The sequence below is a fragment of the Zingiber officinale genome, chromosome 5B (genome assembly GCF_018446385.1).
Source record: "Zingiber officinale cultivar Zhangliang chromosome 5B, Zo_v1.1, whole genome shotgun sequence".
Taxonomy (NCBI): Eukaryota; Viridiplantae; Streptophyta; class Magnoliopsida; order Zingiberales; family Zingiberaceae; genus Zingiber; species Zingiber officinale.
The window spans coordinates 79877596-79904420 of NC_055995.1; the positions used below are offsets into that span (position 1 = coordinate 79877596).

Genomic DNA, 26825 nt, shown 5'->3' on the forward strand with positions numbered 1-26825 from the left:
AATGAGGTCATGAAATAAATTTTCTATCATAAACATAAATAAGTGTCAAGTAATCATGCAAATCATTAACATAAGATAGACATGGTTCATATCATGCATAAATTAATATAAGCAGGTCTTTTCCTTAGCCGAGCCACTACCACACACATCTCTTGCCTCTCCTGCTGCTCCCTTAGTTCACCCATCCTTTGTCTTTATCTGCGGTACAAGGAAAGTAACTATAAGCACATAGGCTTAGTGAGATCCTTTCCTACTCACAAAAACCGTATATCATAGCATAATCACATAAGCATATAGCATGGAAACATAATCATCTAAACATCATATCATGTAAAAGAGCATCCTAACATATCATATCATAAAATAAAATAACATCATATCATATCATGTCATAAAGAAACATCATGCTATATCATCTCATAAAATAAAGGAGCATCATATCATATCATATCATAAAGAAACATCATGCTATATCATCTCATAAAATAAAAGAGCATCATATCATAACATATCATAAAGAAACATCATGCTATATCATCTCATAAAATAAAAGAGCATCATATCATAACATATCATAAAGAAGCATCATGCTATATCATCTCATAACATATCATATCATCACATATCATATCATAATTTATCATATCATATAAGTGTATGCAAGATGTCTTTCAAAAACATGCATTATGTCATGTGCAAGATGTCTTTTAAAGAAAACATATCATATAATACTTAAACATAATCTCAACATGAGGGCCCGGCTTGTACCACATACATACATAAATGCGCGCATCCTAAATAGATCCAAGGTAGCAAATCTTGAACCTACTAGGAACTAGGCCCGTTTCATAGACCATCGACCTAGGGGCACGTAGGAACTCATCCCTTTTACTAGACCCGTTCATAGACCGTCGGCCTAGGGGCGCTTATGGAGCTCACCCTTGGTACAAGCCATACAAAGTAAAATAACATGTCATAGTACTTATCATTTCATGAAGAGTGCTCTTAGTCTCATTTAATAGGGAAGCAACTCTTAGGTCTTTACTTATCATATCATGAAGAGTGCTCTTAGTCCCAAAAAGGGAAGCATCTCTTAGGCCTTTACTTGTCATATCATAAAGAGTGCTCTTAGTCCCAATAAAAAGGGAAGCATCTCTTAGGCCTTTACTTGTCATATCATAAAGCATGCATACTTGAGCATATAGCCCATCATAAAAGTCATCATCATACATGATTCATAAGCATAAATAAGTAAGCATGAAACATATCATAGGGAAACATAATCATGCATGGAAAACATTAACTAGCATCTCTTAATTCATATCATAGAATGTGGACATATAGTGAATCATAATTGGGTCCCTAACCCTAATTCCACATAGTGGCCAAAAACATGCAAGGGATTTCCCTAGGTTACAAGCAACATAAAAGCATATAACCCTAAACCAACTTCATAACACTTATCATAAGAACATCATAAGCATGTTTAGTTTAGGTTCTAAGCTTCCTAGGTCCTTTAACTTGTTGTGGCCGAAACTTGTTAAGCATGTCTCTAGGTTACAAGCAACATAAAAGCATATAAACCCTAAACCAATTTCATATCATATATCATAAGAAACATCATGAGCATATTTAGTTTAGGTTCTAAGCTTCCTAGGTTTTTTAACTTGTTGTGGCCGAAACTTGTTAAGCATGTTTCTAGGTTACAGGCAACATAAAAGCATATAAACCCTAAACCAATTTCATATCATATACCACAAGAAACATCATGAGCATATTTAGTTTAGGTTCTAAGATTCCTAGGTCTTTTAACTTGTTGTGGCCGAAACTTGTTAAGCATGTTTCTAGGTTACAAGCAACATAAAAGCATGTAGACCATAAACCAATTTCATATCATATACCATAAGGAACATCATGAGCATATTTAGATTAGGTTCTAAGCTTCCTAGGTCCTTTAATTGATTGTGGCCGAAACTTTAAGGAGCATGAAACTAAGTCTAAGCAACCTACAAGCATAAGGACACCAAGCTAACTTCTTATCATATCATAAGGAAAATCATAAGCATGTTAGATTTGGTTTCAAGCTTTCTTAGGCCCTTAAATTCCATCATGGCCGAAACCCTAAGTGAAGGGCATCTAGGTTCTTTTTAAGCAACATGTAAGTATAAGAACTTCATATCATATTATAAAGAAAAATCATGAGCATATTATCTAGGTTTTAACAACATATGAGTATAAGAACTTCATATCATATCATAAAGAAAACCATGAGCATATTATCTAGGTCTTAACAACCTATAAGCATAAGAACTTCATATCATATCATAAAGAAAACCATGAGAATATTATCTAGGTTTTAACAACATATAAGCATGAGAACTTCATATCATATCATAAAGAACACCATGAGCATATTAGATTTGGTTTTAAGCTTTCCCAAGCCTTTAATCTCACCATGAAGAAAACCATGAGAATATTGTCTAGGTTTTTAACAACATATAAGCATAAGAACTTCATATCATATCATAAAGAAAACCATGAGAATATTATCTAGGTTTTAACAACATATAAGCATAAGAACTTCATATCATATCATAAAGAAAACCATGAGCATATTAGATTTGGTTTTAAGCTTTCCCAAGCCTTTAAACTCACCATGGTCGAAACCCTAAGTGGAGGTGTCTAGGTTTTTAACAACATATAAGCATAAGAACTTCATATCATATCATAAAGAAAACCATGAGCACATTAGCTTTGGTTTTAAGCTTTCCTAAGCCTTTAATCTTACCATGGCCGAAAGTTTCAAGAAGAACCTTAGGTTTTTATTTTACACAATCTAAACTCATGGAAGACATATGAACAACTTGTACCACAGGTGAGGGGATACTCACAACTTATTGCTTAGTTAAAAGTTCTTGTGAAGAGGAAGAAGAAGCTTCTCTTCCTAGTTCTCCCTTTTTCTTCTCTTGCTTGTAAGGAGTAGATCTTGAGGTCTCCTTCTTGTGAATTAGTTTTCTTAGGGAGAAAACTTATCTTGGATTCAAAAATGGGAGAGGGAGGAGCTCTAGGTCTCGGTGGAGGAACAAGGAGAAAGAAGAAGAAGGAAGAAGAAGGAGGAAGAAGTAGCCAACATTTCTTTCCCTTCTCTTGTCTTATTCCTATTTATCCTTAATGAGGAAGTAAAAAGAAAGGAGAATGTCTCAATTCATCCCCTTGACTCCTCTATTCCCTCACTCTCCTCATTCCCACGAAAATGGTAAGAGGAAGAAGAAAAAGACAATTTGTCCTTTTGCTTGCTTCTTCTCTTAACCAAGAGGAAGAGGAGGAAAACTACTTGATTTTCTCTTGCTCCCTTACTTAATCATACTCTTACCTTTAACTACAATTTCCATTCCTTGTTATTCATATATCATTCATAATTTTATTGGTTATCATACCCCAATTTAGCTTAATCTATTATGAGAGGTTCAAGGTTCAAACCTTAACTTCTCTTTCTTTTTATTTCTTTTTGGTTCTATTTCCATTTCCCTTTTATTCTAAACTAGAATACCCATATGTATAGCTTAAATAATTCGTGGGTGTTACATAATTTGCTTTGAAAGACTCCAACTAGCCGGGTTCCTCCTCTTAGTACCTATTGAAAGCTGCCCGGGATGCCTCTAATTCAGCTTTTAGTGAAGCTAGCTCGACATCTTTTTCATTGAGCTAGAGCATGCTTGCTGCTTGCTCCATCGTTTGGCTATCCTGCTCGGCTGCCAGACCAACTTCTACATCTTTGAGATTTTGGGCCAAGACCCAAGCCTCATTGTTTTTAATGTCAAGATCTTCGATGACTCAGAGTTTCCTGGTGTTGGCAGAGTTTATCTTATACTCAAAAGTATGAGCTTGCTTGGTAAGCCGGTCAAGTTGGCCTACTCATGATTTTTGTTCTTTTCCACATTGAGCGCCCATTCGAACCCTAGTAGCTACTCGGAACTCTATTCTAATTTTACCTTCAGTTGGGCCACCTCCGCAATCAATTGCTCAAGGTGGGATCGAGAGGTTTCTGATTGCCCGTCTAGAGTGTGCAGTTGCTGGAGCTCGTGATCTAAGAACGCTAACCTCTGGCACATGGCTAGACTCTTCACCCAGAACTGCATGAAAGAAGAGCAAGTCAAAGTCGATCGGGAGATGCAAAAAGAAGACTTAGTTAAAAATATACCCCGGTGGACTTCTAAGTGAAGCCGTCCACGAGCTCCCCAAGCGGAATAGTCGCTGCGTGAGCCCTAGCATCTGCCCAGACTTGCGCTAGTCCTTGAATCTTTATCTAGTTCTCAATTGAGTGCAGTACAACATCATTAGGGCGACACCACTCGTCGGTCGACAGGTGAATGATGGTCGTTATGTGTCTACGGCCACTCAAATCTGATGGCTCTAATGTGGCCGGACCCTTGGACTTGGACATTAGGGAGGAGCGGATTATGGAGACCTGGGCAGCTGGGCTCACTGACTACGATGACATATAAGCGACTACCAGGGCACATATTATCCTGGCCGGTAGCGCAGACAATGAGGGTGTCCGATAGGAAGATGGAGGAGTGGGTCCATCAATATCCCTCTCTTGGATAACTGACAATGAGGTTTTGCCCCGCTCGGATGTTGGGCAAGATGTGGTAGGCACAAAGGCTGGCAGAGTGGAAATTGTCGAGTGGGAAGAATCTACCACGTGGTGCCTCTTACGGAGTTGGATTAACGGCTCATCTGAAGTGTCCGAATCTGAAGGCACCACGATCGGCGCCATGGATTGCCACTTGAGGGGCAGTTTGCCAGTTGTAGCCGCGACGTCGCTACCTGCCACCCGGCTTCTTCCTACCTTGCTAGCTGCTACACGGCTTCCTCCTGCTTCGCCAGTCGGATCGTCAGAGTTTTTGATCGGCAATAGGCCTCGACTCTCCAGCTTGACGACGCCCTAGGCGTTGATCTCTGTGTTGGTAAGCTTGGTCTCGCTGCTCAACATGATTTAAGCTGTAATAAAGAGGAGAAATCAGTTAGATTCAAAGACGACAGGAAGAAAAAGGACATACCTGGGGGGATGGGCAGCCGCATTCGGATAGGGCTTAACCCGAACACATATAAAACTCCCTCCAACAACAGTAGGTGTATGTGGTATTTTTGACTGGCCAGACTCAAAGCCGCTTGAAGGAAGTCAGACTGACTGTGATATCGTCTGACTGAAGGAGTCTTCACCAATTCTACTTGCCAGTTTATCGGAAAGTCGGGTTGGACGGGAAGACGGACAAAGTATTGCTCCCTCCAGTGTTTTTTAGAGGAAGGCATTTTATCAAAATAAATGGTGCCCACTCGGGCTTGAAATAGAAAGGTAATCAACTCAGACAACTTAGGGTAGTAGAAATAGTGGAACACACGGGGCACTAAGGGTATCTCGTGCAGACGAAATAGTACAACTACCCCACACAATAGCCTAAAGGAGTTAGGTACTAATTGGTGTAGAGAGATATGAAAATATCTCCAAACTTTAGAGAAAAGGGGGTAAATAGGAAAGCATAGACCAGCAAAAAATTGATCCTTAAAAAAAAGTAAAAAGTCATCTACAGGCAAATGAGTTCGATCATAAGCAGAGGGGATGGTAATCTAATAGTCCTCGGGGGAATGGTATGTTAACTACATCTAGTCAATCTCGTCACCATTAAATTTGGATTCGGTGGAGGTGTACTAGAGTCCTGAGATGGGTGGGGGAGGACAAGGAGATTTAGCCATAAATTACAGAGGGAGGAAGATTAAAAATTTAAAGAAAGAAAGGAAACAAGCTTACTATATAAAGAATCGCCGGTAAAGGTTGTGGACGGGGAAGCAGAGAAGAGAGCACGAAGAAGACGATAGGGGAAGAGAAAAAGTTGGGGGCTTAAAAACCTGGAGAACGACCGCTCTGAGCCGTCCGATCAAGGGCTTTGGAAAATGGGAGTTTATCACGACTGTTGAATTCAAAAAGGCAGCCGTCACATCAAAGTGACATAGCTGTTTGTCACATCACGCATGAGGCGGCATGTAGAGGTGACACGTGGCATTCTGTTACAAGTGACATTAATGAGGAGGTAGAAATCATGATTATAGAGCATGGCTGAGCGTGCTTTGCATTAATGGGTAGAGATTTGAATGATTTTTGAGAAATCATGGTGATGTCAGCAATAATTAAGGGGCATTGCAGTCATAGCATGGATCAGTAAGGAGCCTGAAAATAGACAAGTGTTGGCCATGATACCACCGAGAGGCAATTATAAATGTCTGTACAGAGAATATCAATAGTCGAACGATGGCTATAAAATCATATGTCTTCACCATTAGCAGCCGAACGACTGCTATAAAAATGTATGTCTTTGACATCAACAGCCGAACGACGGCTATAAATCTATATGGTTTTGACAGCCGAGCGGCAGTTATGAACCCTAGGATACCCTTAGGGGAAGGAGTTTCGGACCACACTAACTGTCCAGTCAGTCGAACTTACAGTTTCTTTCGACTAGACTTGAAGGAGAGACTTGTGATCTTGTAATAATAAGGGGTCCCACTGAAGATGGATCAAAGTAAAAAAGACTAGGTGACATGGAAGATAAAGTCAAGCAAGGTGTCCAAGTCATCCAAGTGGACCAGGTATGGCTGAGCGAACCAGATATGGGCAGGCGGATAGAGCAAGTTTTAAGACAAACAAGCCGGGCATTTCCCAGCCACGTAAAATAGCCCTTCATCCACAAAGAAAGCTAAGCAGCAGTTGGTCTCGCTGACCGAGCTCTGAGTCTGATCAGGCAAAGATAACCGACTATGGACAGGAAGTAAGGAAAGAGATGAGCTGACAGCTCTGATGGACACTGTCGAGCGGGGCAGACCAGCCGAGTAGACTCCGGTCGGTTGCTCAAGGCCCTACTAAATATCTTATCTTATCCTTTTGGGAGTTTGTGCCGCTGACAGTAGAGCATGTCCAGTAAGCAATTATACTTTAGAAGCCTCCATGTTGTTACATCAGAGAATTGCATGACTGCTTAAGGAATGATGTCAGGGACACTTTTTGACTTATTTTTTCCTAGGACATCTAGGGAAATGTGTCTATACTTTGAGATGCATGCACGAACACTATAGTGACACTTTAAAAGGGGTTCCCATCTATAAGGAAAGGTATGCGTAACTTCATCTTCTACATCTTTTAGTTGCAGTTCTCCATTTTTTGAGATCGCCGAAGACTGACTTAAGCGTTAGAGGGCCAAGGCCGGGACCCCTTCCCTGTCAGGCACAGACATTTTGGTGTTGTAAGGCCATGTGCAGTCTTCACCACATCAACTTTGAAGCCATATCCCTGCTTGCCATATTCACTATTTCTAGACAGGATCAACGTTAATCCATCTTTCAGGGTTAGAGCATTGTTTGATCTCATGGAAAGATGAATGATCATTTTCCAACCCTCTGTCAAAATTATATTCTGGGAGATAAACATAATCACGAGAAGTCATCGTTCTCCATTCCCTTGTGGATTGCCTTAAAAACACTTGTACTTGAGGTAGTTGAGGTACTTACTCATCAATATGAGGTAATATCTCAATCTGAGTGATAGACTTCTCCAATTACATTGGAAATAATATGAGAATATCTTGACTCACTACTCCCACTAGATGCACAATATTCATAATGTGTGGTATGAAAACCATACTATTACTAATTGCACTAGTAGTGATTATAGGAGGATCACTAACGTTTTTCTCAAAAGATACTTTCCTGACCTTATCACTTCCACTATCCTCAATGAATTTGATGTTTTTCATTTCGAAGAAGGATCTATTAGAGGGATCATAAAATTTATAACCCCTAGACTTTTTAGACTAACCCAAAAAATTACAGCTAACAGTTATTGAGTCTAGTTTCTTTTCGTTAGGCATGTAAGGTGTATCCTCAGTTGGACAATGCCAAATGTGCAAATTCCTAATATTAGGCTTCCTATCCATCCACGTCTTGAATGAGGTTTTAGTTACTGCCTTACTATTGGGGTTGCAAGGTTGTAAACATAGTCCCATATTGGAAACACATGGGAAAGATTATGGGTTTATAAGAGAAAAGATATCTCTATTGGAATGAGGGCTTTTGGGGAGATCCCAAGAGAAAAGGCATGAGGGTCTAGGCCCAAAGTGGATAATATCATGCCATTGTGGAGATATCTAAATTCTTTTCGATCCTACAATTGGTATAAGAGCCCGGACTGCCAAAAGGTTTAACCGCCGATTGTGCACAAGAGCTATGGTCTGATTGAGCCATGTGGGTATAATATTTACCTCGAACAAAGAAAGTGGGGGCTCCTATGTTCGGATCAAGAGGACCAGACACCAGGCAGGAAGTCCTAGTTGCGACTAGGCAAGGAAGTCCTAGTAGGTCGGGTGGACTGAGGGGCAGGAAGACCTGGTGGGTCGAGGATCAGACGTGGGAAGCCTATGGTCCTTTGTTTAAGGAAGGGGGGATTGTTGGGGTTGCAAGGTTGCAAACATAGTCCCATATTAGAAACACATGGGAAAGATCATGGGTTTATAAGAGAAAAGATATCTCCATTGGAATGAGGCCTTTTGGGGAGAGCCCAAGAGCAAAGTCGTGAGGGTCTAGGCCCAAAGTGGACAATATCATGCCATTGTGGAGATATCTAAATTCTTTTCGATCCTACACTTACTAGGTACTCTATTGAGTAGGTAAATTACAGTCTTGAGTATTTCACCCCATGAAGACTCTAATAGAGAAGTGAAGGCCATAATAATTCTCACCGTGTCTTTTAGGGTTTGATTGTGATGTTCAACTACACCATCTGATTGGTGTACCAGGTATGGTATACTGGCAAGGTAGTTCGCAAAAGGTTATGGACGTTGTTAGTATGAATCATCATATCAACCGTAATATTTACCTCTACAATCAGATTAGACGACTTTAATTTTCTTACCTAGTTGAAGTTTAACTTCAGTTTTAAAAATCTTGAACATATCTAAAGATTATGACTTCTCATGAATAAGGTACATATAGTCGAATTGAGAGCAGTCATCTCTGAAGCTAATAAAATATGTTTGACCATTCTAAGATACTTTAGAGAATGGTCTACAAATATCCGTATGTACTAGCTCCAAAACATTACTTAATCAACTTCCTTATTCTTTTTATTAGTTGTCTTCTCCTTAACATATTCTTTACAGACATCAAAGTCTGACATATCAAGGGAATCAAGAATTCTATGTGATATTAACCTTTCTAGGTGTTGTTTGGATATACATCCTAAATGCATATACCACAACATGGATGGATTCTCGTTAGTTAATTTGCATTTCATACCTATACTATGCATAATCACGTTGTCAACCATAAAAGTTATGGTGTTTAATTTATAATGATTATCAACTAAGGAACCATTACCAACCAATACTGAATTAAAGAAAATACTAAAATTTTTATTTTTAAATGAACAAGAATAACCTGATTTATCCAAATAAGAAATTAGAATTAAATTCTGTCAAAAAGATGGTACAATAAATGTATTTTCAAATTCACAAAGATATTAGTTTCTAAACAAAGCCTAAAAACACCAATCGACTCGACTTTAGCCTTCTTTTCATTCCCTATATAGATGTGTCTTTCACTATTAAGTGGAAGTCGACTCCTGAGACAACTCTGTATAGTGACACTTATGTGAGTTATAGCATAGGTATTTATCCATCAAGTGTCAGTGGGTATAATAGTCAAATTGATTTCTAAACTAACAAGAGTGAGAAATTTACCTTTCTTTACATGCTAGTTGGCATACTTAGGGCAATCTTTCTTCATATGACCTTTCTTCTTGCAGAAGAAACAAGTGTACTCCTTATCTTTCTTCTTTTGCTTCTTATCGCCAAACCCCCAGAATTTGTAGTTTGCTTTCCCTTTCCTTTATTGATCCTCTTTCTCTTCTTGCCCAAACCTTAGGAACCAGATGCTAAGTGAGCACTTTTAGGTGTCTCACATCTTAGTCTCTCCTCCTCTTGCATGTACTGAGCTATAAGATCATTCAATGTCTACTTTTCCTTTTAAGTATTATATGAAATCTTAAAAGTAGTGAACTATGTAGGCAGAGACATTAAGATGGAATGCACTAACATATACTCATACATATTGAGTTTAAGTGCTTTTAGATTTGTGACGATATTGGATATAGCCATAATATACTCCCTGATATTTTCTTTGTTGTTATATTGTATAGTTACCTACTTAGAAAGAAGTGTGGTAGTCTCAACCTTTTTGTTTGCCACGAAATGGTGGCTACTAGCATGTTATAAACTTCCCAAAGTTCCAAAGCTAAATCCCGTGATTGGATGCTTCATAACATGCTATAAGCTCTGTCTCTATAGTAGAAGTGACTACTAGCATCTGCTTGATGCTCTTTGAAGATATAGTCCTTCCAGTAATCATGAAAATATAGCTTGAAGTGGGCCTCATAAAGCATCCACCAAAATAAGAGTATGAATATCCAATCACTTCTAGGTGATCTAACATCTGATGCATGAGTATGTATCCTTTAGTTTTTTGTAAATACCCCATAAATCTCTTCACTACTTTCCAGTGCAGTGGTCCTATATTACTTAAATACCTTCTTAACATCCCCACTATGAATGCTATATCTGAATATATACAAACTTGTGCATACATGAGATGACCCACTACCAACGTATAAAGAAATTGTTCCATCTCCTTTATTTCAAGTTCAATCCATGGACACTGCTGTAAACTGAATTTGTCACTTTTAGACACAGGTGTGTCATAACGTGCACAGTTTTGCATGGCATACTATACAAGCATCTTTTTAATGTAGACCTTTTGTGAAAGTCTAATAATACCTCTTGAGCAATCATGACATATCTATATGTGATGCTTCACCAAGATCTTTAATTTCAAATTACTGGATAGAAATGACTTGGTTTTATACAACAGGACTTTATTATTGCTCACAAGCAATATATCATTCACATAGAGAACAAGTATAATAAACTTATTTTTCCTGAACTTGACTTGTATGCATTAATCAATAGAGTTCTCTTTAAATCCAAATGAGGTAACCACTTGATCAAATTATCGGTACCATTGACGGAACATTTGTTTCAAACTATAAATGAACTTTCTTTAATTTACATACTAGATGCTTTGAATCCTCATACTCAATGTTCTTTGGTTGCACCATGTATAAAGTTTCCTTAATATCACCATTAAGAAATGCAGTCTTAAGTCCATTTGATGTAGTTTCAAATTAAAATGAGCTACAGGTGTTATGATTACCCTAAAGAAGTCTTTCGTCGACACAGGTGAGAAAGTCTCCTTGTAATCAATGTCTTCCTTTTGAGTGAATCCTTGGCAACAAGGTGAGCCTTATACTTTTCAAAATTTCCCCTTGAATCCCGTTTGGTTTTAAATATCTATTTGCAAACAATGAGTTTCTTTCTTTCGACAAGTTCTCAAACATCATTGTCCACCATAAACTTCAACTCTTCTTGCATGGTATTAATCGACCTTTCAAGGTTAGATCATTGTTTGACTTATTGGAAAGATGTAGGATCACTTCCAACTCTATGTCAAATTCATACTTTTGGAGATAAACATAATCATGGATAACCATGGATCTTTGTTCCCTCGTGGATCACCTTAAAGACACTTGTGCTTGAGGTGCTTGAGATATTTGCTCATCACCAATAGAAGGTTCCTCCAATTGAATTAGAGATGATATTGGTACTTTTGATTCACTACTCTCACTAGATGTGGAATATCCATATGTAAGGTATGGTAATCATACTGCTACTTATTGCACTAGTAGTGACCATAGAACGATTGCTTATGCTTCCCTCAAAAAATATTTCCCTAACCTTTGCACTCTCACTATTCTCAATGAATTTAGTATTTTCTATTTCAAAAAAGATCTATTAGAGGGATCATATAATTTATAACCCCTTGACTTACTGTATTTTATAATTTTTGAGTCCAATTTCTTTTCATTAGGCTTATAAGACCTAGCCTTAACTAGACAACCCTAGATGTATAAATGCTTAATGCTAGGTTTTCTACCCATCCACATCTCATATGGAATTTTAGTTATCATCTTACTAGGTATTCTATTAAGTAGATAAACTACAGTCTTGAGTGTCTCACCCTACAAAGACTTCGGTAAAGAAGAAAAAGTCATCATACTTCTCATAATGTCTTTAAAGGTATGATTATGATGCTCAACTACACCATTTTGACTGGGAACACCAGACATGGTATACTGAGAAACAATCTTACACTCAGTAAGGTAATTCAAAAAAGGTCTTGAATATTGTTCACCTAATCTATCATATCAATCATAATATTCACCCCCACGATCTAATCAGATGACCTTAATTTTCTTACCTAGTTGATTTTCAACTTAGAATTTGGAAATTTTAAATATGTCCAAAGATTGAGACTTCTCATGAATAAAGTAAAGATAATTGAATTGAGAGCAATTATCTATGAAGCTAATAAAATATGTGTGTTTATTCCAAGATACCTAAAGGAATGGTCAACAAAAACATCACTACAATGACTTGTCCCCCTTATTTCTTTTGTTAGTGGTCTTCCGCTTAACACATTCTATACAGACATCAAAGTCTGACATGTCAAGGGAATCGAGAATTCCATATAATATTAACCTTTCTAGGCGTTGTTTGGATATATGTCCTAAACGTCTATGCTATATAACATAGATGAATTCTCGTCAGTCAATTTACATTTCGTACCTATATTATGTATAATTACGTTATCAACTGTAGGAGCTAAAGTGTTTTAATTTTACAACTTATCAACCAAGAAACTATTGCCAACTAATGTAGAATTAAAGAAAAAAAATTAAAAATTCTATTTCCAAATGAACAAGACTAACTTGTTTTGTCCAAATAAGAAATTAAAATCAAATTCCATCTAAAAGACAGTATAATAAATGCATTTTCTAAATTCAAAAAGATATCAGTTCCTAAATAAAGCCTAAAAATACCTATGGACTCTACTTTTTCTTTCTTGCCATTCCTTATAGTATTTTCATCATCAAACGGAAGTCAGCTTCCGAGACAACCCTATATAGTGAAACTTTGTGATTAGTAGCACCAATATCTATTCACTAAGTGTTAGTTGGTACTCTAGGTAAATTGATTTCCTAACTAATAAAGTTTAGAAGCTTACTGTTCTTAACACGCGATTGGCGTATTTGAGGAAATCTTTCTTTATATGATTTTTTTGCAAAAGAAATAGGTGACTTTCTTATCTTGTTTCTTGTGATCCTTATGACCATAGCCCCCTGAATTTGTAGTTTGTTTACCTTTTCTCTTATTGTTGATCCTCTTTCACTTTTTGCTCGAACCTTCAGAATAAGATGCTAAGTGACCACTCTCAGATGTCTCATACTTTAATCTCTCCCCTTCTTACACATATTGCGCAATAAGCTCATTCAATTTTCACTTTTCCTTTTAAGTATTATACGAGATCTTAAAAGGAGTGAATCGTCCAAGTAAAGACATCTCTCCATTATGTTTTCTTTGCCACTATACCGGATCGGCACCAACTTTGAAAGAAGTGTAGTAGTCTTGACCTTTTTGTTTGGCATGAATCGATTTGCTAGTTGGTTCAGAAAACTCTTAGCATCTTCCCCTTTAATTATGGAGCCCTTTAATTTATTGATGCCAAATTTGAAAGTCTCATGACACTTAGACTCATACGGTTTGATCGCTCCCATTTTTCAAATTCCACCCTCTGCTCTATACTGTAGCACTAGTTAGGGGTGCGATGCGATCATATCTCAATGTAGAATCAAATTCTATACAACCCAAGGCTCTAATTACGTACTCTTCCCTTTCACAACATTTGATCTAGTTAATGTGAGAATGTTATTAATATTGACAGTTAATGATTGCACTAAATTAAAAGAGAGAAAAATACTATTAGCTCACAATTTAATTAAGGCCAAGAACAGAGATAATCAGGATAATAAATATTATACAATGATGTAATAAAAATATGCATATTAATGGGCTACTTATGAGATACCAAATACAACCTTACAATTATAATCTTTGAATTAAAACATGCAATTTGTTAGCGGTACTCTTAAATACAATTCAAACCTTAGGTGATCACATAATGTGTTTTCCTTTGGGCAGACACATTATGCGCATACTTAACACTTTATATGAGATAAATAATGTAGTCCATAGCTCACAATAATCTTAATCAACCATACAATATGTCTGCCTTTGAGCCAACATATTTTGTACATGATCTGAATAAAAAATAAAATTTTATTCCATAGTTGTAAGCTACTTTTAAACATATATCTGGCCTAAAAATAATTTTCTTTTAGGCCAATTATTTTCAGCATATATATACATCTATCGACATAAAATACATTAAACCTACCTAAAGTATTTTTCTTTAGGCCGACACAATAGTTAAATTTAGTAGCACATGTGTAGATAAATCCAAGAAATCCTTAGGAACCGTACTCGAATAGATAATCATTTGATCAATCTTAATAGCTCAAGTTTAGACTTATTAGTTGATTGATACTATATGACAATCAATTGACAACAACCAATTGATTACCCCAATCGACTTGAAAGCCAATTGTATCTGACTTACGACCATCAATTGATTGATGGTGTGTGCCAATCGATTGGTATCACCAATTGATCTTGCTAGTCGATCACATAACCTTCTGTATTTGACATCACATTGATCAAACGATTGTTGATTCTTAGTAATCGATTAGTTATCACCAATCGATCTGTTAGTCGATCCTAGAGCCTTTTGTGCTCGACTTCAAAATTGGCAATCTATTGCTGAAAACTAGTAATCGATTGCCTCAAGGAGTTAATCTGACTAATTGATTTAAATCAATTCTGTGTCTGACCTGAAGGCCATGAATTGATTGGTAGTCATAGTCAAACCATGTAATCAATTAAAATCAATCTTGTATTCTATCCAATTGTGCCAATCGATTACTAAATTAAAGTAATTGATTTGTGCCAACTGGTCGAACTAGCCAATCGATTCCTGTTTGATTCTAATCACTACTTTTATTCTTGACAATCAATTGCTAGACCATTACAATTGATTGCTCCATCATGATTTCACCTAAGACAGATCAAAAGCTACGATTTTCCAAGAAAATGGCGAAGGTTACCATTGTTCTTCATGTTCTTCATGAAAAACATGAAAAAAAACTTGGAAAACCAAGACTATCCTAAGTTTACTTTTGTTTTTCTATAATCAAATATTGTTTTATATTGCAAATCTAATCTAGCATAAAAAACAATAAATCGCCAAAAAAAACCCTAACTTTATTGCCATAGCATATAATGAAACAATTTGATTTTAATACTAATTGATTGTAACGACCCGCCTCCTACTGGTACTAGGCTGCGAGGCCGGCCATCACATTATGCTGTGCTAAACTATAAGGTGCGGAAGACTGAACTAATTTAAAATTTCTTTATGCTAAGACAATTTGTTTGTTCTACATGTGCTAAGGGATGGGATCTAAGGTATACATGACATATTTTTCATCCCCCATGCTCAAGGAGCTACAACTAAAGGTTTCTAGTCAAAATCCAGCTTCCCGATCGATTGAGTTTATCACTCAATCGATTGGAGCTATTGGATCGATCCACTGATCGATTCAACGTGCTACTGTGCACGGATGAATTTCTGGATCGATCGGCTGATCGATCCAGGCTGACCAATCGATCCAATGATCGATTCAGAAGCTCTCTGTTCGTGGGAGCAAATTCCCCGATCGATTCAGGAGCTTACTGTTCGCGGAACAAGCTGCCCAATCGATCAGCTGATCGATTGAGGAGCCTCCAATCGATCGGCTGATCGATTGAGGTTTCTGATTTCGTATCAGAAGTCTGATTTCAGCACTGTTTCGTGCTCAAATCACATATATCAATTCTATAAGAAAAAACAAAGCTACTAGACCTATCATTACTCATGATTAGCTATCTAATATCATGACAACTAACAATCTATGCATAACTTTCATAATCTAAGACACTTAAATAACTAAAGTGCAGAAAGGAATAACATAAAGGAAATGCTAAGTTCTTAAGTTGCTAGTTTCTCCAAAGATCTTTATTCCAAGTTCCTGTCCACACACATCTTCATTACATTGTCCTCCAGCCTCCGCTAATCCATCTTTCCTTTACCTTTATCTGCAGTATAAGGAAAAGAAGTATCTGTAAGCTTGGGAGCTTAGTAAAAAACCATCTACCTCACAAAACATGCATACGATGCAATTTATACTTTTAAAACATGCTATTTGAAATATATATACTGAACATGTTAGAGCATGGCAGGGCATACTATCATACAAAACATAGAAATCCATAGCTGATCATGGCAATATCTTCTGGTATCAACAAGATAAAACTAAACTGATACGATAGCTAACTAAACTAATGCTAAGCTGATACAAATTCTGAACTGTAATCACATAACTAAATTGTGAAGCTTTGAAAAAAACTATTTATCATAAATAGATGAAAATACTAATCATGCTGCTGTTGGGCCCGGCAACTGTACTTGCTATGCGCGCATCCCTAACTAAACTCGGGGTTGCAAATCCCGATTCTAGTAGGGTTTACTAGGTTATCTAAACCTAGGGACGACTGTGGGAGCCCAACCCAAGGACAACTAAAGTCCAGTACAGTGCCACTGAAATGTAAAATACTGATTTGTAGCTAATATACCTTACCTTGCTCTTACTAGGTTATCTGAACCTAGAGGCGACTGTGGGAGCCCACCCATTGGACCATCTGTCCCATATAAGCTGAAGCAAAGCTAAGTATGCTATAAATGCTCCTATTGCATTTGTCTAAGCTATTAAAAATGCCTATGTTGCATTTAACTGAGCTAAGCATTTTATCAACCATTTGGTGTGCACTAATTCACACCCTATGTGCTGAAAATCTGTATATAACTAAACTAAGGCATAAAATCATGAAAAGAGCTACTTATACTGCAGGTGAGGGGTTTCTTACATCCTGCGCTAGATTCCTTACAATCCAATCGCTAGGTTTTCCGGAGAAGGGGTCTCTTCGACGATCTTCTCGCGTCTATGCGTTCTTCTCGCGGAGAGGAGCGTCCTCGTACCCTTGATGTTGCCGAAAGATACTCCTATGGCCCTAGGAATGGAACCCTAGGTTCTTCCTTGGACTTGGGCGCCGAGAGGTGAGGAAGGGAGAGGGGTCGGCGGAATTAGGGTGAGGAGAGGAAAAGCTTCCGATGAAAACTAATAACTCCTCACTTAATTTTTTTTCCTATTTATATTAAGTGGTTTATTCGGCTAACAAAACCTTAAATATAACTATTTCCCTCTTCTTTCAGCACACCCCTGCTGGGGCCTCCTGGTTACTAGAGTTGTCTATAAGACATAGGGTCTTATAGGTCTCGGGTTCAATTCCCGCTTAGGCTATTTTAGGTTTCTATTTATTTTTGCTACTTCTGCTACTCCAAAAATTCCATAAAAATATTCTAAAATTCCAGAAAAATCATAGAATATTTCTAAAATTGATTTGAGAATTTTCGGGCGTTACAATCCCCCATACCTTATAAAAAGTTCATCCTCAAACTTAGAATAACTCTGGGTACTTCTGTCTCATACTAGCTTCTGTCTCCCAAGTTGCCTCTTCTGCTGTGTGACTTTGCCAAATAACTTTTACTAATGATACTTCCTTGTTTCGCAACTTCTTAACTGCTCGATCTATTATCTGAATAGGGTAACTGTCATAGCTGAGGTCTTCGCGGACTTGTACCGACTGGGGCTCAATCACCTGGGTGGCATCTGGGATATGCTTTTTCAGCATAGAGACATGAAATACATTATGGATAACTGACATCTCCTGGGGTAGCTCTAGCTCATATGCTACTTTGCCAACTCTTCTAGTGATAAGGTATGGTCCCACATATCTGGGACTTAATTTGCCCTTCTTCCCAAAACGCATTACTCCCTTCATGGGAGCCACTCTGAGGAATACTGTATCCCCAACTGAAAACTCTAAGGGTCTGCGTCGTGTATCAGCATAGCTTTTCTGGCGGATCTGCTGTATTGCTGCTGTGGTATCTGCTACTAGATCTGTCTGAAGTTATAGTTCTTTCTGTTCACCACTTTCATACCAGCAGATTGGAGATCTACACCTCCGCCCGTAGAGAGCCTCATAAGGTGTCATCCGATAGTGGCCTGATAGCTATTGTTGTATGCAAATTCTGTTAAACTCAGATATTTGCACCAACTTCCCTTGAAGTCTAGGGCACATGCTCGGAGCATATCTTCGAGTACCTGATTTACTCGCTCCGTCTGATCATCTGTCTGAGGATGGAAAGCTGTGCTGAATCTTAACTTAGTGCCCAATACTGGCTGCACACACTCCCAGAAGTGTGATGTGAACCTACTGTCTCTGTCTGATATAATGGTCTGTGGGACTCCATGTAGTCTAACGATCTCCTTGAGATACAACTGAGCTAGCTGCTCCATGGAGTAGGATATCCTGATAGCTAAAAAATGGGCTGATTTAGTCAATCTATCGACTATTACCCAGATGGCATCAAAATCATTCGTGGTTCTGGGTAGTCCCACTATGAAGTCCATGGAAATATCTTCCCACTTCCATTCTGGAATCTGAATAGGCTGCAGACCTCCTCCTGGTCTCTTGTGTTCTGCCTTGACCCTCTGGCAGGTCAGACAGGTACTAACATATCTAGCGATGTCTCTTTTCATCCCAGGCCACCAAAAACGTCTCTTTAGGTATTGGTACATCTTGGTAGAACCCGGATGCATCGCGTAGGGAGTCCTGTGAGCCTCGTCTAAAATCTTTCTCTTTAATTCCTCCTGATTCGGAACGCATATTCTGTTATCAAAAACAATGCCCCACTATCAGATATTCTGAATCCTCCACTTTCTGATCCTGCTAGCCCTTGCTTGATTTTCTGAATTTCAGGATCCTGTCCCTGAGCTGTCTGGATGTCACCAAGCAAGGTGGATTCTAACGTCATAGTAGAGAGCTGTCCCACTATAAGTTCGAGACTGAAATCTGTGATCTCCTTCTGTAGGGACGGTGACATGGCTGCTAGGGATAGTAAGGTGGCGCTGGACTTCCTGCTAAGTGCGTCTGCTACCTTATTGGCTTTTCCTGGGTGGTAGAGGATGTCTATATCATAATCTTTGACCAGTTCGAGTCATCTACGCTGTCGCATATTCAGATCCTTCTGAGTGAAGAAGTATTTCAGACTCTGATGATCTGTATACACTCTGCACTGAGCTCCATACAAGTAATGTCTCCAAATTTTGAGAGCGAAGACAACTACTGCAAGATCAAGATCATGAGTGGGGTAGTTCCTCTCATAGTCCTTGAGTTCTCTGGAGGCATAGGCGATCACCTTGCCATTCTGCATCAGTACTGCTCCCAGTCCCAACTTAGAGGCATCACTATAAATATCAAAGCTGTCTGTATTTTCTGGTAGAGTCAGAATGGGTGCACTGGTCAATCTTCTTTTTAGCTCGCTGAAGCTGTTCTCATAGTCCTCTGTCCACTGAAATTTTCTGTTCTTCCTGGTGAGAGCTGTCAGTGGGGAGGCTATCCTGGAGAAATCCTCTACGAATTTTCTGTAATAACCTGCTAGTCCCCAAAAGCTTCTGATTTCACTAGAGTTCTTAGGTCTTTTCCAGTTGCTCACAGCCTCTATTTTTCTAGGGTCTACCATAATACCATCCTTAGAGATGATGTGACCTAGAAAGGACACCTGATCGAGCCAGAATTCACACTTCGTAAACTTGGCGTACAGCTGGTTCTGCTGAAGGATCTGTAGTACTGTCTTCAGGTGCTCTGTGTGTTCTTCCTGAGTTCCTGAATAGACAAGAATGTCATCGATGAACACAATAACAAATTTGTCTAGGTATTCTCTGAATACTCTGTTCATAAGGTCCATAAAGGTAGCTGGAGCATTTGTCACGCCAAAGGGCATGACTACGAACTCATAATGTCCGTATCTGGTCCTGAAGGCTGTCTTGGGTATATCACCTTCTTTAACTCTAACCTGGTGATATCCTGACCGGAGGTCTATTTTAGAGAACACTGCTGCTCCCTTTAGCTGATCAAACAGGTCATCTATTCTGGGAAGAGGATACTTGTTCTTGATCGTGACTTGATTCAGTGCTCTGTAGTCTATACACAGGCGCATGCTCCCATCCTTCTTCTTCACGAACAATACAGGTGCTCCCCATGGTGAGTGACTAGAGCGTATGAAGCCCTTGTCAAGCAGCTCCTGTAGTTGCTCCTGAAGTTCCTTCAGCTCTGCTGGGGCCATGCGATAGGGCGCTTTGGAGATGGGATTCATACCAGGGATGAGCTCTATCTCAAATTCAATCTCCCTGCCTAGTGCTAGACCTGGTAACTCCTCAGGGAAGACTGTTGGGTAGTCACATACAACTCGGACCTCTTCTAGATTTTGGTCCTTGTCCTGACCGGTATTGACTACATGCACTAAAAATCCCGTACATCCTGAATCTAGCAATTTCTGCGCTTTCAGGGCTGAGAGAAATTTCTTGGCTTTTCTCTTTGGTTCTCCGTTGTACTCAAATTGTACTCCAGCTTCAGGTTGGAATATGACTTTCTGTTTACGGTAATCAATAGAGGCATCGTATCTGATCAGGAAGTCCATTCCAAAAATGACATCGTAATCAGTCATATCTAGCACTATCAGATCACAAACGAGTTCTCTGTCTGCTATAATGACTGGCACTGCTCTGAGCCAGTGCGTGGATGCCATAATTTCTCCCGAAGGTAGTGTTGTCAGAAACTGACCACTGAGTACCTCTGGAGGTATCGCTAATTTTTCGGAAAATGCCCTGGATATATAAGAATGGGTTGCCCCAGTATCGAACAAGACAGTTGTACTTTGCTGTAAAATATTGATCTGACCTGTAACAACTGTCGAGGCATTCGCTACCTCCTCTCTGGTGAGTGAATAGATCCTCACGTTCGTCGTGGCTGAGGGGGCTTCTAGTCTGCCCTGGCTGATGTATGGACCGTCTAAAGCAGCCTGCATCTGGTGTAACTGGGCTGGCTGGCCTCCATACTGAATCGGCTGTGGTTGAGGAAGACCGATCTTGTTCGGGCACTGCTTAGCCATATGTCTCTCTTGTCCACATTCGAAGCATCCTCGTGTGCCCTTGCGACAAACTCCTGGGTGAAATTTCCCACAAGTTGAACATTTGGGATAACTAGGCTGTTTACTAGCTAGTCCTCCTTTTGGGTAGCTCCCTGGCTTACGTTTATGGCTGGGGTTCCCTTTCCAGTTAGAGTTGTGGCCCTGGTGTTTCTGAGTACCTGAGCCTCCTTGACCTTTGGACTTTGAGAGGATTTGCTTATGCTGTTTGATATTGTTCTGGTAGTGCTCGGTGGTCAGAGCACTATTTACTAATTCTTCAGTGGTTTGCGGCCTATGGACGCCGCTGGCCACGTTCATTGCTATTTCCGGCCTTAGCATCTTGAGCATCAACCGGACTCGTTCTTTTTCAGTGCTGACTAGTTCAGGGCATAGACGAGCCAGTCTGTTGAATTTCTTCACGGCTTCCTCAACTGAAAGGTTGCCCTGGCGAAATTCCATGAACTCGTCGTAGTGGCGGTTTATGACCCGCATGTGAAAGAACTCTTCAAAGAATTCTCTCTCGAAGTTGGCCCATGTCATCTGGTTTACTGGGCGCTTCACTTAATTCTCTCCCACCACATATGTGTGTCTCCAGTCAGGCAGAATGAGGCGCATTTCACCTTTTCAAACTCTGGCCAGTCCAGAAGCTCCATCGTACTCTCCAGTGTTTTGAACCAAGATTGAGCATCCCATGGTTCACTAGTGCCTGAGAAATTCTCTGGCTTGATTTTCTGTCACTGGATCAGATAGGCTTCTCTTCTTGCCCCTGCTGCTGGAGCTACTGGTGCTGCAGGTTGGACTGGAGGAACCTCTATCACCACTGGGGTTGCTAAGTTAGGTTCTGGGGTGACAGTGGGAATGTTCTGCTGGTTAGCCCTTAGGGTGGCTATCTCCTGTTGCTGTTCAGCTAGCTGCTTCTGTAACTGAGCCACTACTGCTGTAAGGTCTGGAGGAGGCACTGAGCTGCCTGCCTCGTGCTGAGGCTCAGTAGCTGGTGTCTTTCAAGCTGGGCGTCCTCGTACCATTTTCTAGAGAGATAGAGGACATACATAACTAATACAATCATGATTATATAATTACTACTATCAGGTTATATGCTATCATGTATAAACATGCTACTGTTATCCATAAACATGAAAGCAAGAACATAATAAAGTGAGAGGTATTCTTACTTGGAAGCTGCAGGTTCAATGCTGATGTGTGTGTGAAGGAAGTATGAAACTTGCTTTGATACCACTCTGTAACGACCCGCCTCCTACTGGTACTAGGCTGTAAGGCTGGCCATCACATTATGCTGTGCTAAACTATAAGGTGCGGAAGACTGAACTAATTTAAAATTTCTTTATGCTAAGGCAATTTCTTTGTTCTACATGTGCTAAGGGATGAGATCTAAGGTATACATGACATATTTTTCATCCCCCATGCTCAAGGAGCTACAACTAAAGGTTTCTAGTCAAAATCCAGCTTCCCGATCGATTGAGCTTATCACTCAATCGATTGGAGCTATTGGATCGATCCACTGATCGATTCAACGTGCTACTGTGCACGGATGAATTTCTGGATCGATCGGCTGATCGATCCAGGCTGACCAATCGATCCAATGATCGATTCAGAAGCTCTCTGTTCGCGGGAGCAAATTCCTTGATCGATTCAGGAGCTTATTGTTCGCGGAACAAGCTGCCCAATCGATCAGCTGATCGATTGAGGGGCCTCCAATCGATCAACTGATCGATTGGGGTTTCTGATTTCATATCAGAAGTCTAATTTCAGCATTGTTTCGTGCTTAAATCACATATATCAATTCTATAAGAAAAAACAAAGCTACTAGACCTATCATTACTCATGATTAGCTATCTAATATCATGACAACTAACAATCTATGCATAACTTTCATAATCCAAGACACTTAAATAACTAAAGTGCAGAAAGGAATAACATAAAGGAAATGCGCTAAGTTCTTAAGTTGCTAGTTTCTCCAAAGATCTTTATTCCAAGTTCCTATCCACACACATCTTCATTGCATTGTCCTCCAGCCTCCGCTAATCCATCTTTCCTTTACCTTTATCTGCAGTATAAGGAAAAGAAGTATCTGTAAGCTTGGGAGCTTAGTAAGAAACCATCTACCTCACAAAACATGCATACGATGCAATTTATACTTTTAAAACATGCTATTTGAAATATATACTGAACATGTTAGAGCATGGCATGGCATGGCATACTATCATACAAAACATAGAAATCCATAGCTGATCATGGCAATATCTTCTGGTATCAACAAGATAAAACTAAACTGATACGATAGCTAACTAAACTAATGCTAAGCTGATACAAATTCTGAACTGTAATCACATAACTAAATTGTGAAGCTTTGAAAAAAACTATTTATCATAAATAGATGAAAATACTAATCATGCTGCTGTTGGGCCCGACAACTGTACTTGCTATGCGCGCATCCCTAACTAGTAGGGTTTACTAGGTTATCTAAACCTAGGGACGACTGTGGGAGCCCAACCCAAGGACAACTAAAGTCCAGTACAGTGCCACTGAAATGTAAAATACTGATTTGTAGCTAATATACCTTACCTTGCTCTTACTAGGTTATCTGAACCTAGAACTAGGTTATCTGAACCTAGAGGCGACTGTGGGAGCCCACCCATTGGACCATCTGTCCCATATAAGCTGAAGCAAAGCTAAGTATGCTATAAATGCTCCTATTGCATTTGTCTAAGCTATTAAAAATGCCTATGTTGCATTTAACTGAGCTAAGCATTTTATCAACCATTTGGTGTGCACTAATTCACACCCTATGTGCTGAAAATCTGTATATAACTAAACTAAGGCATAAAATCATGAAAAGAGCTACTTATACTGCAGGTGAGGGGTTTCTTACATCCTGCGCTAGATTCCTTACAATCCAATCGCTAGGTTTTCCGGAGAAGGGGTCTCTTCGACGATCTTCTCGCGTCTATGCGTTCTTCTCGCGGAGAGGAGCGTCCTCGTACCCTTGATGTTGCCGGAAGATACTCCTATGGTCCTAGGAATGGAACCCTAGGTTCTTCCTTGGACTTGGGCGCCGAGAGGTGAGGAAGGGAGAGGGGTCGGCGGAATTAGGGTGAGGAGAGGAAAAGCTTCCGATGAAAACTAATAACTCCTCACTTAATTTTTTTTCCTATTTATATTAAGTGGTTTATTCGGCTAACTAAACCTTAAATATAACTGTTTCCCTCTTCTTTCAGCACACCCCTGCTGGGGCCTCCTGGTTACTAGAGTTGTCTATAAGACATAGGGTCTCATAGGTCTCGGGTTCAATTCCCGCTTAGGATATTTTACGTTTCTATTTATTTTTGCTACTTCTGCTACTCCAAAAATTTCATATAAATATTCTAAAATTCCAGAAAAATCATAGAATATTTCTAAAATTGATTTGAGAATTTTCGGGCGTTACATTATAGAATTAGAGTTTTCTTCTGGCCACATGAATTCTAGAAACTAAAAAAAAATTCTAATATAGGAAATACAACAACTACATAAGATCTAGTAACATCAAAAACATAACACAATAATTAAACGAACTAAAAACAATGATAGAACCTGAATGTAGGGGAAGAGCCATTGTTGTAGAATGTCATCTTCGAGAGGTCTTCCGAAGGAGTTAGGGTGACGCTTTCGAAAACTCTCATCAATGGGAAACGAGGAGTTCTGTCAGTATCCCAAATCTAGTGGGGACCAAACTAATATATAGAGGATCTGCATCCACTATTAATCCATCATTAATAATGGATGCAGATAATGAATTTTATACATATAAGTCCACATCCTATAGCGAAAACACAAATTAACTTAATTAAGTTAGATCACTTGATGGATTTGGATTCTTAACAACCTAAATCCGTAAGTGACAAATCACATATGAGCCCATCTAAAGGAAATAAAATCCAACACAACATTCTTAGTCTATATGTATCACCAAGTAGTACACCAACGAATCCCTAAGACAATGATGCAATGATTAGGTTTTCAAATGAATAACCAAGACATCTACGGTTCGGATTTTCCCTCTAGTGAGAAACGGATTTAAGAATACTGTCCATTTGGATGAGCCTCTATAAGTACTTCCCGATTTATCTTGGTGGCCATGAGAATCTTCCGTAGAGCCGGACTAGTCACCTCCAAGATTAATCGGTTAGGTAGATACATGGATTAAAAAAAAAACATTACACCAACAAACTCTTAGTTGAACAGGGGGAAGGTAGTGGATTCCAACTTCTCTTCTTCCTTGTCAAAGTCAGATGAATTCATAATTCAATAGTTACTCTTCCTCCTTCAATCAATCTCTACACTTTAAATCAAAACAATCTACATATCTTAATTGGTCAGTTATGTCGATGTACCTTTGGCCTTGTTATCATTGAATTCTCTTCAAGGACATATTTGTCTATGATTGTGTTCGCGCAGGCATTGAGCAATGGAAGATACAAGAGCGCATGGCACCGAGCTGTAGTTAACTCTGATAAGGAGAGGATATCAGTGGCCTCATTCGTGTGCCCTTGCAAGAGTGTCGTGATCAACCCACCGGAGAAGCTGATCACCAATGGATCGCCTGCCGTGTACAAGAGTTACACCTACGATGAGTACTACACAAAGTTTTGGAGCAGAAACTTGGACGACGAGCACTGTTTGGAACTCTTCAAAAGAGAGTGATGGCATCTTCAACTTCTGGTCTTTCTGTTGTATTCATTCTTGCAATAGTACAAGGTTGATTTTTATTTGTAGTGGTGTAATATTGTGGACATGATGATTCAATTAGCTAGATAATGTATCTGTCTTAGAGGTTGCTTGCATACTTAGGGTGACTGTGAATGCAAACAAACACTTGTTGCATCAAAAACAATTCCAAAAGAGTGACTGAAGAAAGAATGGTTACAAGAGAAGAGAAGACAAGAACCTCAATAATCCAGCAGAGGTAAATGACAATCTTTCTTACAAACACAATAGAGAACATTAAGGTCAGGATCAATGACTGGTATTTTCAGATAGCATAGCATGAACTATACTGTACTTTCTATAATTGCATGTTACAGTTTACACATCAAAAATAAAAGTGTTCTTATTATTGTGTCATATTACCTAATATCAAAATTTAAGAAATAGATTACATATTTTTTTTGGTTAAGGAGAAGTCAATAGTATTGCTAGTTGAGATGGAGGTCAAAGTCAATAAAAATCCGATCTCCCGCTCCAGACCGCCTCGACTCCATGCGGTCCTCGACTCCTAACCACCCCTCCTCTATGCGGTCCTAGGCTCCAACCCGCCTCAACTCCATGTGATCCTCGATTGAGGCAGTCCCCAACTCCAAGAGGTCTCCAACTCTATGTCGCCCCTGACTCTATGCGGTCTCCGGCTCCAGACTGCCCCGACTCCATGCTGCCCTCGGCTCCAGACTACCTCGACTACAGGCGGTCTCCGACTCCATGCAGTCTCTAACTCCAAGAGGTCTCCAACTCTTAATCGCCCTGACTTCAGGTTTCCCAGATTCGGACCGATATACTTGACTTCTGACAGACAAGCTGTTGAACCA

At 39.3% G+C, this 26825-nt stretch overlaps 1 protein-coding gene across 1 annotated transcript in view; it reads left to right on the forward strand.

Moving 5' to 3' along the window:
* The window catches only part of LOC121984657 (flavanone 3-dioxygenase 2-like), a 54147-nt gene extending 27780 nt beyond the window's left edge, over window positions 1-26367 (forward strand). The window contains exon 4 of the mRNA XM_042537717.1: window positions 25702-26367. Within this exon, the coding sequence (XP_042393651.1) occupies window positions 25702-25947 (246 nt within the window). The 3' untranslated portion in view covers window positions 25948-26367. The remainder of the gene's footprint in view (window positions 1-25701) is intronic.
* Window positions 26368-26825: the final 458 nt, after the last annotated feature.